The 18,063-nt window shown below is 36.4% G+C and overlaps 1 protein-coding gene across 3 annotated transcripts in view; it reads right to left on the bottom strand.

Annotated features, from left to right (window-relative positions):
- The window catches only part of rbm39a (RNA binding motif protein 39a), a 42,047-nt gene extending 24,221 nt beyond the window's left edge, over positions 1-17,826 (bottom strand). The window contains exons 1-8 of one of the 3 annotated variants that reach the window (XM_072243973.1): positions 17,481-17,825; positions 12,598-12,755; positions 10,529-10,598; positions 7,808-7,857; positions 5,126-5,320; positions 1,916-1,987; positions 695-748; positions 202-319 (exon numbers count right to left, since the gene is read on the bottom strand). In XM_072243973.1, coding sequence (XP_072100074.1) covers positions 202-319; positions 695-748; positions 1,916-1,987; positions 5,126-5,320; positions 7,808-7,857; positions 10,529-10,598; positions 12,598-12,614 — 576 coding nt within the window. In that variant the 5' untranslated portion in view covers positions 12,615-12,755; positions 17,481-17,825. Of the gene's footprint in view, positions 1-201; positions 320-694; positions 749-1,915; positions 1,988-5,125; positions 5,321-7,807; positions 7,858-10,528; positions 10,599-12,597; positions 12,756-17,480 lie in introns of all 3 variants that reach the window. The other 2 variants (XM_072243992.1, XM_072243983.1) reach the window with 2 other exon arrangements.
- Between the last annotated feature and the right edge of the window lie 237 nt (positions 17,827-18,063).

The raw sequence follows: 18,063 nt of genomic DNA, 5'->3' as shown, positions 1-18,063 counted from the left end.
TAGATAATTCAGAGTAACAGAACTATACACATGTATACTTTTCACAAATAACAAAATTTCATATACCGCAAATAAAAAGCAGCTTTTCTCTGTTACAAAGAAAACTGATGTCTGACACAGGCCTATGTGGTTTTAATAAGATTATATTATTTAAAAAAAAAATCAACTCTGAAAAAAAATATTAAAAGAAATCATTCCTACCTTTCCTACAGAAGAAAAGAATTCCTCCAAGTCTCTGGGTCGAATTCGTGCTGCTAGCTGCATACAAAAGACTGTGCGGGCATCTCGTTCTTCAGGTGAAATGTTATCAATTGGCTCTCTGTGATTAACAGTTAACAATATTACGAACTAAATTTATACTTAATAAACACTACAAAAGCAAAATTAATCAAATACAAGATCTTGCATATTAATTTTCACTGCGACTGTTTAATAACTATCTGCTGGCACATCTGTTGATAACAAAGATAAGCCGAACAAAACTCAAATGAAAACCAACATCTACAAGTCTTCCAGATGCTTAGATGTGGTACGTATAATTGTTCTTTTAAAAGAAAATCAGAATGGAGAAACTACACATTATTAACTATCCCTATATTGGACGTTAGATGGATCAGATGTCCTAATCAAGCAAAGTATTTTTGAAACAGTGGATCAACTGGAACTGATTCAAATTATATTAATGAAGCATTACCTTACTGGACTTTTATCCTTCTTATGCGGGCTTCTGCTTCGAGAGCGCCTTCGACTTCAAAATTGGAAAGGAATACAAGAATTAGTATGCATCTTTGGAGAAAGCAAGATTCATCCTTTTTAATTGCTTTGTAAACCAAATCACTGGTTTAGTTGCTTTGGGAAACAAAACTATTGAAATGTCCACTAGATTCTAAACACACAATGACAAATTCAGCACAGGTACATTAGTGCAGTGTACTTTACACTATCACATAGTACAGCTTAACATTCACATTTGTATATGTAAAATTTATCACCAGATCATTGAAATTAAATTTTCTTGGGGCTACGTGCTGCATAGTATAAAATAATTTTCACTGTCAATTCTACAGGTAACGCACTACACTTATGTAACAGGCTTCAGCATTTCAATTCTATATTAAAATATTTTTACACATAAAACCAGCATTTAATTTATGAAAGATAAAGGAAGGTGCAAAGACAATTCAACATTTTTTTTTACAGACAGTGGGACAAGCTGGGCAACAATAGTGTTTGCCATTGTTCATTTCGTTAACAAACTACCTAATGACTGGTCCACATTTAGCGTAAAAAATCAGTAGTTATTCATTTGTAAATATGCTATTTAAGTTGACAGCAGGCTTTCAGCATGGACTATTCCTGCGCAAAAAAAAAATTCCCAAATTTGCCGTCAGCAGCTTTTTTTTTTAAACTTGAGTATATACAAATAATGGACGCTTTATGCAGACAACGGTGATGCACAAAGTCGCAGATTTCCCACACTTATTTTGGGAACCCTCTTTAATAACTTACACCATGTTGGACCCAGCACAGTTCTTCACTTTGGTTTCAGTCTGGAAAACATTCTTGCACTCAAACCAGGAGCACGGCTGTGACCAGGTCAGGTTTCAGTCATATTTAATCTCATTTCTAAATTGAGTTCTTATCAGGAAACTGATTTCTTTTCTTCACGCGACCCAGCGGCGAGTATGAGTGGCTACAAATTCTGTGATATTTTGTGGTAAAAACCCCAAAAAGACCTTTAGCACTCATTTGACTGGACAATACATTAAAGCCTGATTAAAGACATCAATGGGAGTTTTTTTTTTAAATGAAAAATTGGTGGGCATCTTTGTGTGTTATATTACAGACAATAATGGACCATTTTGTTCATTTTAAGTAGGGCTCCTGTTAAATGCAAGTTACTTCAATAACACACCTTATTTTGATACCAGGTTGCATGCCAATCTTCCCTCTGCTGCTGCTACCACTGCTGAATTTTGGACCAGAACTAGAATTAAAAAATGAGACAAAGCCAATTATAGCTACAAGATATATCAGCCAAAATGCTTTCAATAGGGCTGGGATGCATCAGTAAGCCTTGCATGTTTACCAATGACAAGCTTGAATGCTTGTTTGATTACAGTTATAATATCTTTGTAATGGATGCAGCAATTCTAACTTTAGCTATCAGTGGAAAGATTTTATTTCCTTCTACTGTTTGCACCAAGGACTGATCACCCAATCCTATCTCAGTCCTGGGTTTTAAGAACCATAGTTATCATTACTAATACAATTAACTGTTTTATTTAAATAATAAAGCAACATAGGTTATTGGGATTAACTCCACAAAAACTCAAAAAGATGCTAGTGAAAATCATTCAAAGAGCAGTTACGTTTCAGTAAGATACATACACACATGCAAAGGCCACCAATAGAAATGCAAATGCAAAGTATGATATGCAATCCAAATATTTTGAGGAAGCGTGAAAGTCAATGGAGCAAAGGAAATTTATAGAAAAAGCTTGATTCAAAAAAAATTTATGAAATAGATTTTAGAATGTCTGAAAGTGGGATTTAACACTGATAAGCATTTAGTAAAAAGTAAAGATGCCCACAGCCTACTCATTCTCAAAAGAAATTAATGATGGGATAGATACAGGTTTGTTGAAATAAATGATGCAAAACCTGAGGAAAATTCACTTTATTTCTATCACTGTGTATCCTAGGTTATTTGCAGCAAAGTTATTAAAAGTTCGAAGATAGCAAATTGCTATGAACACCTTCAAGGGAAAGCCATTTTGGGATAATAACCTCTATCAAATTAAATCTTAAATCACATTATAAACCATTCAATTCTACCCGATGAACCTAAAATTCTTCTCATCTACACTGCACCAAGCATTGGAAGTATTTATTCAAATGAACTACTTTAAAAAAAAAGTTGATAGTAAATAAAAGCAAAAAAATGTCAAAATAACAGTTTCATTCCAGAAACTGATTAAATAACTAAAGGCTATTTCTAGGAATCAAGTCGATTTCAAAATGCCATTGTTTGGTCTGGGAAGAGAAGAATTTTTAAAAAAAATCTAAATGCACCTCATCATTTTAGGGTCTAATCCTTGAAACTTTCTTGGACAACAGCAAAATACAAATTACAGAACCTTAATTACTATCAAAATGTGAGTATGGGATGCAATGTGCATTCTATTAATATTTGAACTTTATAGGTTCATAGCTATATTATTCTTGGGAGTTTCATATTGATTTCAATAGACCGGTTATTGCATGAAAGGTTTGTTAGATGCGTTAACTGTTTACTAAGTTAATATGCTGCTGCTATCCCATAAGTTTCCCATTCTCAAAAACTGAAGATTAAAAGAGCCAAAGGTCCAAACAGAGTATAATTTTAGGTTTTGGAAAAAACACTACACATACTTACATAAGTCGCTTCTCCCAACTAAGCAGGTAAAGATGGTAAAAAGAATTTACATAAGTACACACTTCTAAAGCATCAGCAATTCCACTGTTTTGATGGAGGTCAGATTAAACTATTACTATTTGTGCAAGCATTATCTATAATACCAATCTTGCAGCTAACACAGGAACATGTTGTCAACTCTTGAGCAGAACTTTAGGTGGGCAGATCAATCAGAATGGAAGAATGTTGTTTGTAAATTCAATAGGGAAGGCATCTCTGAAATCAGTTCCAAGAACAATCAAGGTAATCTTAGTTTTTAAAAAATTACTCAAAACTGAAAATGTATACCTTATTAGCACCGTATTAAAAATAGTTGCATGAAGGGCAGGGAAAGAGATTAAAATGCATACCTCCATCTGACTTGTCCTAAATTTAACAGTTCCCAACTAGCTATCCCTTCTGTGCTGTTTTGCAGGCTAGTTTAGAAATCTTTGGGACGAACCCTTGGTTCCAAAAATGTTCCCATACATTAAAATCCTTTGCAATTAAACTGATAGTCCTCTGAGCACCAACATATTATAGCACCTTTGGTACTGGATTCCAACCCCTAACAGCTACATACCATTCTGTATCAGGAACCTGCCTGAATCTTTGCTCTCTACTAGCACTCATGGCAGTCTTAATGCTGCACAGATCAGAATGAAGTGAGGTGTAAAGACAAACTGGAAGAACTGGTGTTGAGTGACCATAATGGTTCAAAGGGACACTTTGACCAGCAAATGCAGTGCAACAGCTGCTCCATTTGTGGTAGGCTAACACATCAAAAGCTGCTTATTCCTGTTTGTTTGTCCCCATAGCTCTCACAATCTTAGATGCTGCAATGGTACCAACTAAAACTAAACAATGGTTGCTGGTAGTAGAACTTGCTATTGTGGGGAGTGTCGCCAAACAAGATGACAATGCTAAAAGTGAAGTGATGATAGGGACTACATCTGGAATTCTGTCAAGGCATAGAGCAACTACTGCTAGACCCGAGTCACACATCTTGATACTGAGGCGCTGCATCGTTTAGCCCAGACTCCATAGACAGCACAGCACATTCCTCCAAACCATGTAGCAACGAGATCACTAACATTTCATTACTGAAGTACCCAACCACTTTTGCAGAGTTTGCATCAGGTACCCAGCACACCAGTAATGGATCCCTCTATGCATATTCCTATACAACCTCTTTAAATGAGCTTACAGCATTGCTTCCTTCGTGGTTAATGACCAAAGCAATTAAAAGATAGCACAAAAATCTGATCTTCTCAAAACAGAATGCCATAGTATGAAATATTATTTTGAGAGTCAATGGTAGGACAAATCCAAGTCCCCATTATATGTTAAATTACACTTTAAATGTACATTGTAAGAATATGGGCATAGGTAGAATGGATATAACTTGTTTTGGTTTCATTATTTATAGTAATTTCCATGATGCAAAATGCAAAATTATCTACAAAATTCCACCCACCCTATTGTTGGCTAAGAACCACTATTTTAAAATACTGGACAATTTCCACATCAAATATTCAATACAAATTCATATTTCTATTAAAATTAAGTCATTTAGAAATTAAGTTGCAGTACTTTGTGCTTGGTAATTGAAAGGTGATTGAAATCCAGTTATCAAGACTTTAAATCATTTACTTAGAACAACAAGGCTATTATAAAAAGTAAACATACAAAGGACTCCTGTAACGGCCTCTTTCTACCCTCCGGCGGTCTTTGCTTCGGCTGCGACGATGGTCTCTGCTCTTGCTGCTTTTTCTCTCTCTGCTCCTGCTTCGCCTCCTTTCTCGATCTTTGCTCCGTCTACGCTCTCTGCTTCTACTTCTCTTCCTTTCACGGCTGTGACTGCGACTTCGGCTCTTCTTTTTCCTAAGATTAAATTGCAATCAAAATTGGCACGTGTTGTACTGTATACTTTGGAGGTTTTTTTAACCCCATAAAAAACAAGTAGACAGCAAGTTTAATCAAGCATTTTCATAGCCAAACAACAAAAAGCAAATTTTTACTTCTGCATACCATATTCCTACAACTAAATATGTTGATGGCAGCAAATTCAGATAGCATAAGATATCACATGGAGGTCAATTTTCAACCATGTCAAATTGTGATGCACTGCAGAACATCACACGGTACTGCATCCCCTAACTCACAACATGCTCTTCTTTAAACTAGGAAGTGAAGGCAGTGAAACTGATCACTACATTTGGTCAAGTGAGGAAAAGACTTAATGACCAATTTCCACAATATACTCCAAATTCACTAGAAGGATAAGTGAACCACGGCTTGGGTCCTCCCAGAAGTTATCATTTGACTATGCCGGGCCAGTCACATCATTTGCATGCTGCAGAGTCCAGAAAAAGTCCTCTAATGAGTAGTAATAACCAGACAAGCAAAGTAAAAGACTCAAAGATATACTGAAAAGCTTCCTCGAAATGCCAAACTCCTGGGAAGAGCAGGGTGATCTAACAAACCTCAAACACACTGTTCCTGGGAGCATCAAACCCTATAATGAGAAGTGTTTTTCCACAAAAAAAATCACTCATACCATCCAGCCACTCCTTGTACTGTGGATAGGTCAGCATTTCCCACATCAGCCTCATTAGCTACTGCTGTGGAAGCAGGAATCCTCCATTCAAGACTTGTCCAGGGAAAGCAAGCAGTTCATTAAAATATCCATTCATTGTGCAAAGCTGACCTTAACCTAACTGTTGACTGACCCTTTACTTTTCATTCCATCTGGCCCTCTGCCTTTGGTCTCCTACACTGTTACAACAAAGCTCATGGAAGAGTCTATCAACTGACTTGCTATATTAGAAATTAAGTAACTGCAGAAATAATTAGCCATTAATCTTGTGCCTTCCAATTCCATCATTCAGGGGTATATTCTTCTCCCTTTCAGATATTTCCAATTTCATTCACGCCAATGTAGGACTCCCCAACATGGCCATTGCCACTCCTCACCCTATCATAGACTCCATCCTATTGCAGACATTCCCTTCTTTTTTATCGACCCAACATAAACTCAGTCCTAAAGAAGAAATTCTCCCATTTCTCTCTCCACATGCTACCTGACCTGCTTATCATTTCCGACATTGTTTTTTTGCCCATTACTGATCTGCACTGATAATGAGTCACTGGGTTCCACATAGTACTTAAAAGATGGTTGTTTTAAGGAACTGGGGGGCAGATACACAGACACAAAATACAGGTTGAGTACCTATTATCCAAAATGCTTGTAGCTGGAATACATAACAAAATAGCTTGGGATCACCATCATTACCAAATCTGAATTCATGAGCTACTGCTAAACAGTCTTTCCCTTACACTTGCTCATCACACATATAATGATGTAGCCAGCCAGATAGATTTGATCAGTGATGATCTTGGGAAACTGATCAATGAATTTCTCTGCTACTACGTTATCAGCAAGGTGAAGTCACTATCTTTGCTTAGGGTTTATAAGGATCTGATGAAACTAATGCAAACATCATCAATTCTTTAGAAAACAAGATCAGAATTATACAAATCGATCAGCACCCACTCTAATAAAGCGCAGTGGATTCCAGTTAATTGGGACACAGTACGTTTTGGCTTAATTAAAGCGGCTGCCTCAATTAGCTGAAATCTCATGGAAATAGTAAAAAATGTATAAAAAGACAATCTACTGCTTAACAGAATAAATTATATATTTAAATCAAATACAGATCAAAATGAAAACATGAATACTACCACAGTACTATAAAAATGTATCCGTTCCTAATCTAGAGGAATTCACCCAGTGTACGTTGCTGTGTTCTTTTAATTGACTGTAAACGAACAAAGTCAGTGCAGATAGTCGACTACCTTCAAACAATGCTTTTGAGATGCAGCCTCAAAATCTTCATTTTCATTTTAACATTCAGTATGATTGTCAATACCTTCAAATGCTTCATTGTTTCTAACTGTAAGAAGTGAAAGAGTTTTATTTTCACTGTCAATCATTTCTGGCATCTCCAAGCCTGAATGCTTGAAACCGCAGTTTGAAAACAGTTCTAAATGGTCTTACTAACTTCACCCAAACTATTAGTGACAAAAATCACCATCTTTTTTAAAAGACACAAACACGCAACTGACACTGGTTAAAAATTGTTTGGCAAAATCTCCTGCCCCAACTAAGCAGCATGATGTCTCAAATAAACAAATGGAACCCTAGCTATTTTCTCAATTTGTTTTTGTTCTATAAGAGTTGTTCCAAATGAGCAGCTACCCCGATTAACTGATGGCCCAATTAATCCAAATCCACTATTTCAAAACAACAGCACTACCAACTTTCACAGTTGATATTTTAAAATGTTTTGATAGCACTCCTTCACTTACTTTTTACTACGTTCCTCTTGTCCATTGGCTTTGCTCGATTTGTTCTCATCCTAGGCAGGTCGACAGAAGAACATCAGAATGACGAAGGGGAAACATTTTGCAAGTCGTGAGGGGAAGGGAAGAGGGAATAAGAAAATATAGAACATAATCATTTAAAAAATTATTACTTCCAAGAAACTCTAAAGTTTCTTTGAAATGGACCCTTCTATTGACATTAGATTTTATTAATTACGTAATTTACAAATTAGGAATTTAGGAAGGTAGGAAGACAAGAAAATCTTGCTGCTACTGACACACCGATCAGTACCAGTGCTACAAGTATGCCTAAGACATGTGTGGCTGTGTTAGCAGAGAGCCACAGTTGAGTTCCTGCGATCAATCCTGTTCCTCACGTCTTCGCCCATTTGTGCTGGAAGGGTGCGACTGTAAGAGCTTGAAGTCACCTCTCTCACACATCTCGCCCTGAAGCAAACAGGGAATCACACCTCTTAGTAATGTCGATTCCCAAGAAATCTGAAGTCTTCAATAATCCAGCAGTTCAGCCTAATCATTCCCTAAATGTGGTCCTGTTTACACAGGGAATATTATTCATATTAAACCAGGTAAAGTGAAAGAAACACTATTCAAACACAATCCAACTATTTTGCAGCGGCAAAGCTTGACGTATCACATTATTCCCCCCCCCCCCAAATACTAGTGCTTTTTTTAAAAATATAAAAGCTCCTATAAAAGCACGAAGTTGACATGCATTAACAGAAACATAATTCTTTGAGGTGTATAAATGTATGTTTTTAGTCATGTGCACAATAAAGATTTACTTATAAATACAAAGTAAATTTCCCCCAATAAATACCAATATGAAAGTGTTTTTTTTAAATTATCTGCAGCCCCAATACATGATCCTCAGGCATCAGTTGCTCCAGGTAAAAACTGTAAATTTTGTAGTAATTTTAATTGAATGCTTACAGTATCATCTGCCACTTTTTTTAAGCTAACGTTAATATCTGGCATAGTGCAAACATATGCAAAATATATTTTCAGAAGCCAACCTGCCCAGCCCCAGAAAAACATTCACAAAATTGAATAGTTCACTAATACATGCTCCACTGGAAGCAAATATTTTAATGACTGTACTAAAAAAATAATTTTAATCAGATGCTTACAGCAAAACAAAGTAAATGGGCAGAACATTTTAATTTTAGATTTAGAAAGGTTCCTCCCTCACCACTGTGCCTGTGTCGTGCAACATAAAAAGTATACTACATAGCAAAGTTATCAATTTGCAGGAGGACCGTCAAGCCTTGAGCTAGTCAAAACAAAATGTTGTGTTAGAACAGATGAAAGACGTTTTGAATTGTTCTGTAGTTTGTAGAGTCTGTTCCAGATACACTTTTCATGTGCATCTACATTTATCCTGTTTCGTTCAACAAAATACCAATCGGTTGATACAAACGCACTGCCTTCTCACAAAGAATGATTAAAATTTACCTTCAAGTCTCAAGTTAGAGCTAATTTTTGTAGACTTTCACAGGCTGTAATTTAAAATCTACAAAATGAACAGGCAACAAAGAGCCTGGCTGCCACGTGTATTTTTGTCATTATGTTCCCTGCCCTAGTAACCAGAGCAGAGACTGCATAACAATTCCTCGATTAATTAACTGATTTAGTTCAGATTTAATTAAAATTAATGATGTAAAATTGTATTTTAGCTATATTCTGCTTTGTTTGCATTAGGGATAAATCCTCCATGTCTCTGCATATTACTCAAAACTCAACAGCTGATCTCTAGATAGCTTCAATGTAGAAATGGGAGTGATTAGATGTCAGGAACGCCAAAATAATTTGAAACGAACACGTAAGCGTATGTCTTCTGGACAATTAACTGAATTCACATACTAGATCAACTACTACAAATAACAAGCAACTGCATAGCAGTTACTCAGAGGCCCACCACTTGAACATCCTAAGCCCAGCCTGCATGAGACTGCAAAACCAGTCACTTTGTAGCTTTCAATCATGAATCTTGATTTCTCTGTGTAAACAGGGCCTTGTTTCTTTGTAGAACTTTATTCTATCAATAGTATAAATGCATTACATACAGTGAAAGTAAAATTTAACAGATCAATATAGTTTACGTTTAGGCTCTGTGAAACTTTTTTGCATGCAGAATATTAGTTTCTCTTCTAAAAGCTCTAAATAATGGATTGTTTTGTCGTTGTTTACAATTCATCTACTCTTTGATACTACAATGCAATACGTTTACTGTTTAAAACCATACTTTCACCTTGTTGCTATACCAAAGAATAGGCCATCTTTTCTTGGGCTTTGGGTTTTTACCCAGGGTACCACAGAACAGCGATACTTCACGCAATTACTACCTTATTGTTTGATAGTTCAGACTGGAATCAAAGCTGTATTCATGGTAGTAGAGATGTGATATCACTAGGCAAGTCTACAAAAAGAGATAGATGGGCATTTATTCATCACTCTAATCGAAACTACTGCAAAAAAAAGATCTCATTTCTAGTTGCAGAACCAGCTCAACAGTAAAGAAAAACTTTACTTAAATGTAGTGAAATATCTGTATTCTATATGCAGTAAATATTAAAATGAAAGGGTTATGGAACTGTGATATTCAATGAGTATAGCACAGCAGTAGTTTCATAAATGGTGCTATGTTGCTGTGTAGTTATGACCTGTGTGGGTGCCAATGTTCCTCACCTCCTTTCTGTAAGGTGCCTCCAACATTGCTTCAATATCCAAGTCATCTGCCATGTTTTCTGACTGCCACCTGAAAAACATACAAAGAAAAGCAGAAACAATTAAGAATTTGGAAGCAATTTTGAATCAAATAATTCACAGCAATCGCTGGAAGGCTACAGTAGAAATTACTAAACAATACTTGTGCATTTTGCTTAATTTCCAAATTCTAACCAATTTTTGTTAACTGCTCATAATTTTTTCCTAAAATTGTGAATAATTGTTGGTAAGAGATAAAAGGGGTGCATGAATTAAAAACCCTTTTTCCATTCAATTGTATTAAAAAAGGGGATATATTTGTCTCAGAATAAGATAGCAAATTTACTTTTTGTTAATAAAATGAATCTCAAGGTATGCTATACTTTGATAATAAATTTATTTTGAACTTTGAACATGGGACCAATGATTAAATGAGCAATTGGCTGAACTTCAAATTTAGCAGCAGCACTTACTGATCTGAAGATTCTGCAAATACGTACTGCACACCATCTCCACCACATGCCTCCCCACACTCCCACCCCCAAGATAGTAAACCGAGATAATTAAATTTGGGGGAAAAAAAACTAAGAACACCACAGTTATTTATAAAATGCAAATTCAATACAAATTGTAATTAAAACTTTAGATGAAGGGTTTAATAAGTATCCAGTCTACACAGATGATTCCAATGGTGTCCTTAGGATCTCAGGAGAAGCAGCTTTCAGATAATAACTGTAAAAGTCACAAATAAAAACATCACACATGGCACAAGAATGCAGGCACGTTCAGTGATATGAGAACAGTCTAAGCCATTTATAGTTTTAAGTTAAATTACTTTTTAAACAATGTCAGGAAAAGTTTAAGTAAATATAATTGGATTTACATTGTGTAAGCTGTGGCCCAGTGGGTAGCATCCTCACCTGAGTTGAAGGTGTGGGCTCAAATACCACTCCGGGGACTCGCACACAAAGATTTATGCTGACACTCCAATGAAACATTGATGCAAGTGATATTGTGTTAAAGATACCAGCTTTTGTACAGGCTTTCCATCATCTCCCTAAAGTATGGTGTAGGATTCCATGCTACAATTTTAAAATCTGAAGAAACTATCCCTCTGTGCTGGCAACATCGATAATACAATGATCACTAAAACACTTTACCAATAAAAGGCAAAGTGCCATTCATCCAAAATGTTAAAACTTCCTCTCGCAACAAATGTTGTGTGCTGCTGAATATCTCCAGTTATTAGTATGAATTATCATTTGTGGGAACTTGCTCTGTGGAAACTAGCTGCTACAATGATGTGTAAAGCATTATATCAATGGCAGCTATTTTTATTGAACTGTATTAATATAAGATGGATACAATGATTTTTTCACCGCAAACAGTGGATTACTCTAGAATTTTTTTAAAGATCTATTTTTACAGCCTTGTAAAGGTGAACGAGGGGAAACTTCGTCACTCAGAGGATCATGCGAGTGTGGATCGAGCTGCCAGCACAAGTGGTGAATGCAAGCTTGATTTCAATGTTTAAGAGAAGGTTAGATAGGCACATGGATGGTAGGGGTATGGAGGGCAGATCAACAGGAGTAGGCAGTTTAAATGTTTTTGGCATGGACTAGAAGGGGTCGCTTCTGTGCTGTACTTTTCTATGCCTCTATGACATCCGCTGGTTTTGCTTTAAATTCAAAGTTGAGGGACAGTAGTATTATAAGTCAGCTAAAGCAAAGTTTCCCAGAACATATTCAACACCACACTAAATGAGACTAAAATTTCTACTTTTCGTTTAAATTTCTTCTCACAGTGCATTGTGATGCATTCAGGAAAGCTTAGGCTTTGCTGTGACCAGTTAAATACAAATGCTTTGAGTTCCAGCAAAGCTATTTATTGACCTTTATTGTAAAGTCAGGACCAACAGCGTTATATCCTCGCCAAACGTGAAAAAATGTACTGAAGCTATAAATCATAGCGAAAATTTAATAAGCAAGATTTCTTCAGGTTATGAAGTTAGATGCTACATTTGTTATGTGATGTTGAATTTGGCCACTTACCCTGGTTGTATACTCATGTTTCACTGACGGTAACAAGCACTGTTAAAAGGACTGTGGCAAAAGTTGTATTTGCACTGTTATTTTAGTGGCTACTTTTTATTATTTAAATTAAATGAGAAACTGCCATTTCATGTAATTTGTCTCAGGCCGACTTTAACCTGAAATAAAAATAATTGTAATCTTATTAACATGAAATCCTTTAAATGGTTATTCAACCTCCAATTCTTTCATTTAATGATTAATGTGTAGAATGATTATTCTACTTTGCCATTTGATACTTTTCCAGAAAAAAAAACACACAAAAAGAGATCAACGTACAATGGTAAGGAAACATAGTCCTCTGTAAAGTTTAAATACTGAAAATACTGCCTTCTAAAACAGGGGGGGGGGGGGGGGGGGAAATCACCAATGCTGGACCTGGCACCTTTAGAGCATTGATCTTTTCAAACCAAAGGAACTGTTTCATGATGATACCCTGAGATACATAATGGGTCTGCATGCATAATGAACAATCCATAATGAAATTTTAACGAAATATATACGATCACATCTTCCAATGTAACTCATGGTATTAACAGTCTACTCTTCGAATAAGGTTTTATTTGGCAAGTGTTGTTCTCCATTAAATTAAATTCCATTATTAACTGCATAGGACTTTTGAACAAGGCAGGTACCATCTATTCAAATTCTAATTCCACAACTTTGGGAGCAATCATCTATTACGTGCATTCCCTAGAGGCAGCAGTTGAATTCCGTCCTAGACTATTTAATTTATGCGATTTATACTTTTATATGCTTATATTGCCCAATGTAATTTTCATTGTCAGTCTTTTAAAATCTAAATCATACAATCGTGTTTCTTTCAATGCATGTGCTGACATTCAGAGTAAATTATACCAACATTTCACTCTCATTGGTCATTAAAACTGGATCATTAAACCCAAAGAGTGATGGATCTAACTCAAACAACTTCCTTGGTCTGGAAAAATTCATGTACTGAACGCAGCAATAAAATCACCCCTCCCTCATCCCCACCATGAAAGTTCCAATTAGCACAATCAACTCATTTATGACATCATGGATAAAAAGTGACACCAGGGAACTTCAACGTCAGGTTGCACTGTACAAATAAACTAAACCTTACAAGCATTCAAACTTCAATATGAAATGAGACAATCCTACTATTAGAATTTGTCCAAATATGCTGATAAAGCACTGGTGCCTTGTTAAATATTCTTCAAAGACATCAGACTGTTCGCATCACGGATGAGACAACTAATTTCTGAAGACAGAAAAATGGAAAGTTATAGTTCACAAATTATTTTCCTCAAACACAATGATTTTTTGGGTCTGTTTCTCAATATCGTGTCCAGAATTAGTCAGCCTCAATCCAGTCAAAAATTACAAACAGAAATAAAAGTAAATTTTACCTGACCAATTTAATGGATCTATTTGGTTAGCTTTTCCATCTGACAAGTTTGTTAATTTACCCAAAATCTATCAAAAAGAAAAGCCTATTAGCATGAGCACATATTTAGCAGGAGCAACAACGGTAACATTGTACTTGGTACGATTCAAAACCAGTACATCCCCATAAGATTAAGGCGACATGTGTGTAGTAATGGGTTATCTAGTGAGATTAGAAGCTGTATTCACTTAATTTCCAATTTAAGAAAAAGCAAAAAATCCAGTAGGGAAGAGTTTTAGGGTAAAGGGTTGCCCAAGAGGAATTTTTAACCAAACTAGCAAATGATCTCAAAGAAAAACTGTTAGTCAAGTATAGAAAGAGGAACATGGGGCCATTAAAATGAGAAACATGAACATTAGCAATCAGCAATATAGAAATAGCTGACATATGTAACATATTTCATGGTATACAAAGAGAACAAAATAAAGCCGTCTTAAAGTCAAGTGAGTCCGGCTGGTGGCGCAGTGACATCAACTCCGGACTCCGGAGCGAAGGTTCCCGAGCTCGAATCCAGTCGGGCCGCTCCCGGGCACACTTTCCATCCGTGCCAGGTTGAGTGTCGAGCTCGCAACTCGGCCTCATAGAAAAAAAACTGCGCTGTGACAAGGACGTGGGGGACCACTCACAGAATCTTTCCTCCATGACAACCACTTGAAAAGTGGTCGCCGGGGCTCTGGCAGAGTATGGCACACAAAAAAAAAGTCAAGCAAAGGAAAGAGTAAACATAGCCATCTAATCACAGAAAAAAAATTAAAGCACAAACATGGTACAAGAAAAAATTAAATGACACAAGTAAAGACTACAAAATCTGATGGCTTTCATCCTGCAGTACCAAAATGGGGCAAAATTGTTAAGTGTGTAGTCATAATCTATTAAAGCTTTTCAAGTAATTCAGAAGTGTCATTAACTTTTTTTTAAAAAAAAGAACTTGAAGAGAATCCAAATAGTTTTAGAACCTTGAATTCAGTATAAAGTAGAATTATTTCCAAGATATGTATATTAGACCTGGAGGTATCCTCATTAACTTCTAGTATGTATTTAAAGTAGTACAGGACAAAATTGAAGGGATGGAATTCAGAACAACACTAATCATTTTAACAGGTTGTGAGGGAGGAGATGGAGGATTAAGATAATAGGAATGCAACATGCAAAACTCTCAGTTATCTAAAATCAATGTACTACAATGCAGAAATTGAGTTTTATATAAACTGGGATACCAGCAAAACTGCAATGAAATGCAAACACTGCAAGTGAACAAGCATAACATGTGGAAAAGACAAGGATTGGAGAAAAGATCAAATTATATTTTATAATAGCAAGTGTCATAGTGAAGGATAAAGCAAATTTTCAATGAAAAATAATTAAAAAGAATGCAATGACTGTTCAAAAGGGCTGAAAGACTGTATTGATGTGTGGATTTATGGTGAGACCCAGCTCCAGGAATCTAACCAGTGGCAAACCTTTGAAAAGAAACTAAACTGCTGAAGTATCTAAATCACAGTTAAAATAGTTAAATATCAAATAGTTTTATCATTTATTGCAACCTGTTGACTTAAATAATTGAATGATCCTTTCTAGGTTTTTAAAGTAAAAGCATTCAATAGTGAAGATTTTTGAAAAATCTGCCCAGAGGATGTGCAACAAGAGGGCATAATTAATTACATCAGGACCACAGCAGGATTAAATCTAGATGCAGATTTAAGGGCACTGATGTGAATGGTGATAAGGTTTCAATGCCATAAACATCAAGAGAATTGAGGCAAAAGTTGAGCTAAATTCCTTCATCACATGAGAGCAAGATAGAACAGGCTTGAGGAACTATTCCTTGATGCAACATCTTTGACAAAAAGTGCATGAAAGGAACTTTATTAGTAACAAGCTACAGCTTTGTTCTTGTGGGAAATCTATGTTCTCCTTAAATAAACTGCTGAAAGACAGATTTGGATGGTACAGTATTGGCTTCTACACCTGATCTTCAGAGGTGGGAATGGCCCATCTACAGATTTCTGAGTCAAAGGGCATGAGATGGGGAAAATACAAAGAAATAACAAGTTGATGTACAGCAAAATAGAACTGTCTTCGCTCATATTACTTTACCCTACACAAAAAGAGGGCTTGAAATTAAACAAGCTTTTCAAATTTAACCTTAAAAAGTAAAAAAATGTTTTCAAAATATTCATGCCCCAACCAGCATTTTTACTGAGAGAACAAATAGGGTTTGAATGGTTAATCAATACCTATTTAAATACTTTCAAATGGTCAAAATAAACCATTCAAACAAGGCAACTAAAATTTAAGGGAACCTGAAAAGCTCAGAACTTAAAAAATCAGTGTACACCTACAAATAACTGAATATTGTGACAACATGAATGCAGACACGTAGAAATGTGTCTATTTTAAGGCACCTTGGAACTGATGTGCAACTTGAGAACATACAAACAAATGATATATGAAATTGCTTGTTGCTCTCCACATAGAATAATGATAAGTCCGTGCAACCTCAAATCAGTAACTCATACCAAACAGCAGTCAATATTCAATGGTTGGATAGCTAGGAAGACCTGAACCTACTATTTTAAACTCTACACTTCCTGTTAAAATTAGGTGAGAACTTTTCCAGCCAACTATCACGCATGAAGACTTGAAGCTGTTTAAATTATCTTTTAAAACTCACATATTTTCCTTAACATTATTTAGTAATGACCCTTACACCCCTGCAACCCACGTCCCCAGGACCCTGTTCAAGAAAGGGGGAGCTACACATTTTCCACTCAGAAGTGATAATCAAATCTTCAAATCATGTGCAATCACACAAATAGACCTATCACTGCATCGAGCCTACTTCCCTTCATAATAATTTCGACTTCTTTATTCTACAGTAATCATCGTTCCACCTCTATTTCTAACAAGGTTACACAACCCAATAATTTCGTGCATTAAAGTATTTATGTGGCATCCACAATGGATTTCGCCAATAACTTTTAAAAGATATGTATGAACACAGTATTTAAATCTGCTAGGAAAATTAGTTGAACACCTCATGGGATTTTAAACTTGGGGGAACCGAAATAATGAAGATTTAACTCATTTAAGAGTAATAAGCAGTTTATTGCGAAATGTAGCGAACTCCCACCCTGGGGCCTGTTGCATAACTTCGACGGTGGCAAAGAGAATTTTAAAAAAACTCGCTAAGAAGAAAAATCCTCGCTGTGAGACTCCATGGGCTTGAGGTTTAAATCTAGAGAATGGAGATTTAAAGCCCTCTTCTTAAAAAAAGATTAAAAAGAATAATTAACGTGTCATTTCCTCGAGGCTGGGCCTGTTGTGCTCAGCGCCGTTACAACACGCGGCCTCAAGCGAAGGTCAGCGATTTAAAAAAGATGCGTGCGGGAGCAGGAAAAGGAACGAAATTTACCTTAAAATTTAAGAATGATTGATTACGGCGAATCCAGAAGTCCTTTCCCTCTCCTTGGCCTGCGATTCTTTACCCCTCAATATGTCGACTTCAGGCCTTGCTACTCCGGATCGTCTTCCGCCCTTAGGCCTCGCTCGCGACTTTTAAATGTATTATTTTGTAATAAAAACGGATCTGCGAGGCAAAGAAGCTGTTTAACAGGACGGAGAAAATATTTCTTGTTTAAATGAGACAAATGTTGTGCTGTGCGCGCGGGTGTAAATAGATTTTTTTCCCTCCCTGTCACAGACACATGAAGCGGCCTCGATAACCAAGGAGCGACAACAAAATGGCGCCGGTTCCGTCCAGTCCGCCAGCGGCAGCACTAAACGGGTTTCCCACCGTCACCATGCAGGGGCGGGGCGGGGCGTGGCGCCGCATCAGCGCCAGACGCGACGAACGCACCACCTCCATGGCAACGAGATCGCGTTGGCAACGTCAATGACGTACCCAAGCAGAACCCAGAGGATACACTGGGGTTACCCCTCACGCTCAACACATCTGGAAACAATCCTAATTATAGAATTATACAGCATAAAAATAG

Source organism: Mobula birostris, chromosome 2 (assembly GCF_030028105.1).
Source record: "Mobula birostris isolate sMobBir1 chromosome 2, sMobBir1.hap1, whole genome shotgun sequence".
NCBI classification, from domain to species: domain Eukaryota; kingdom Metazoa; phylum Chordata; class Chondrichthyes; order Myliobatiformes; family Myliobatidae; genus Mobula; species Mobula birostris.
This window is presented reverse-complemented; position numbering and strand designations above follow the sequence as displayed.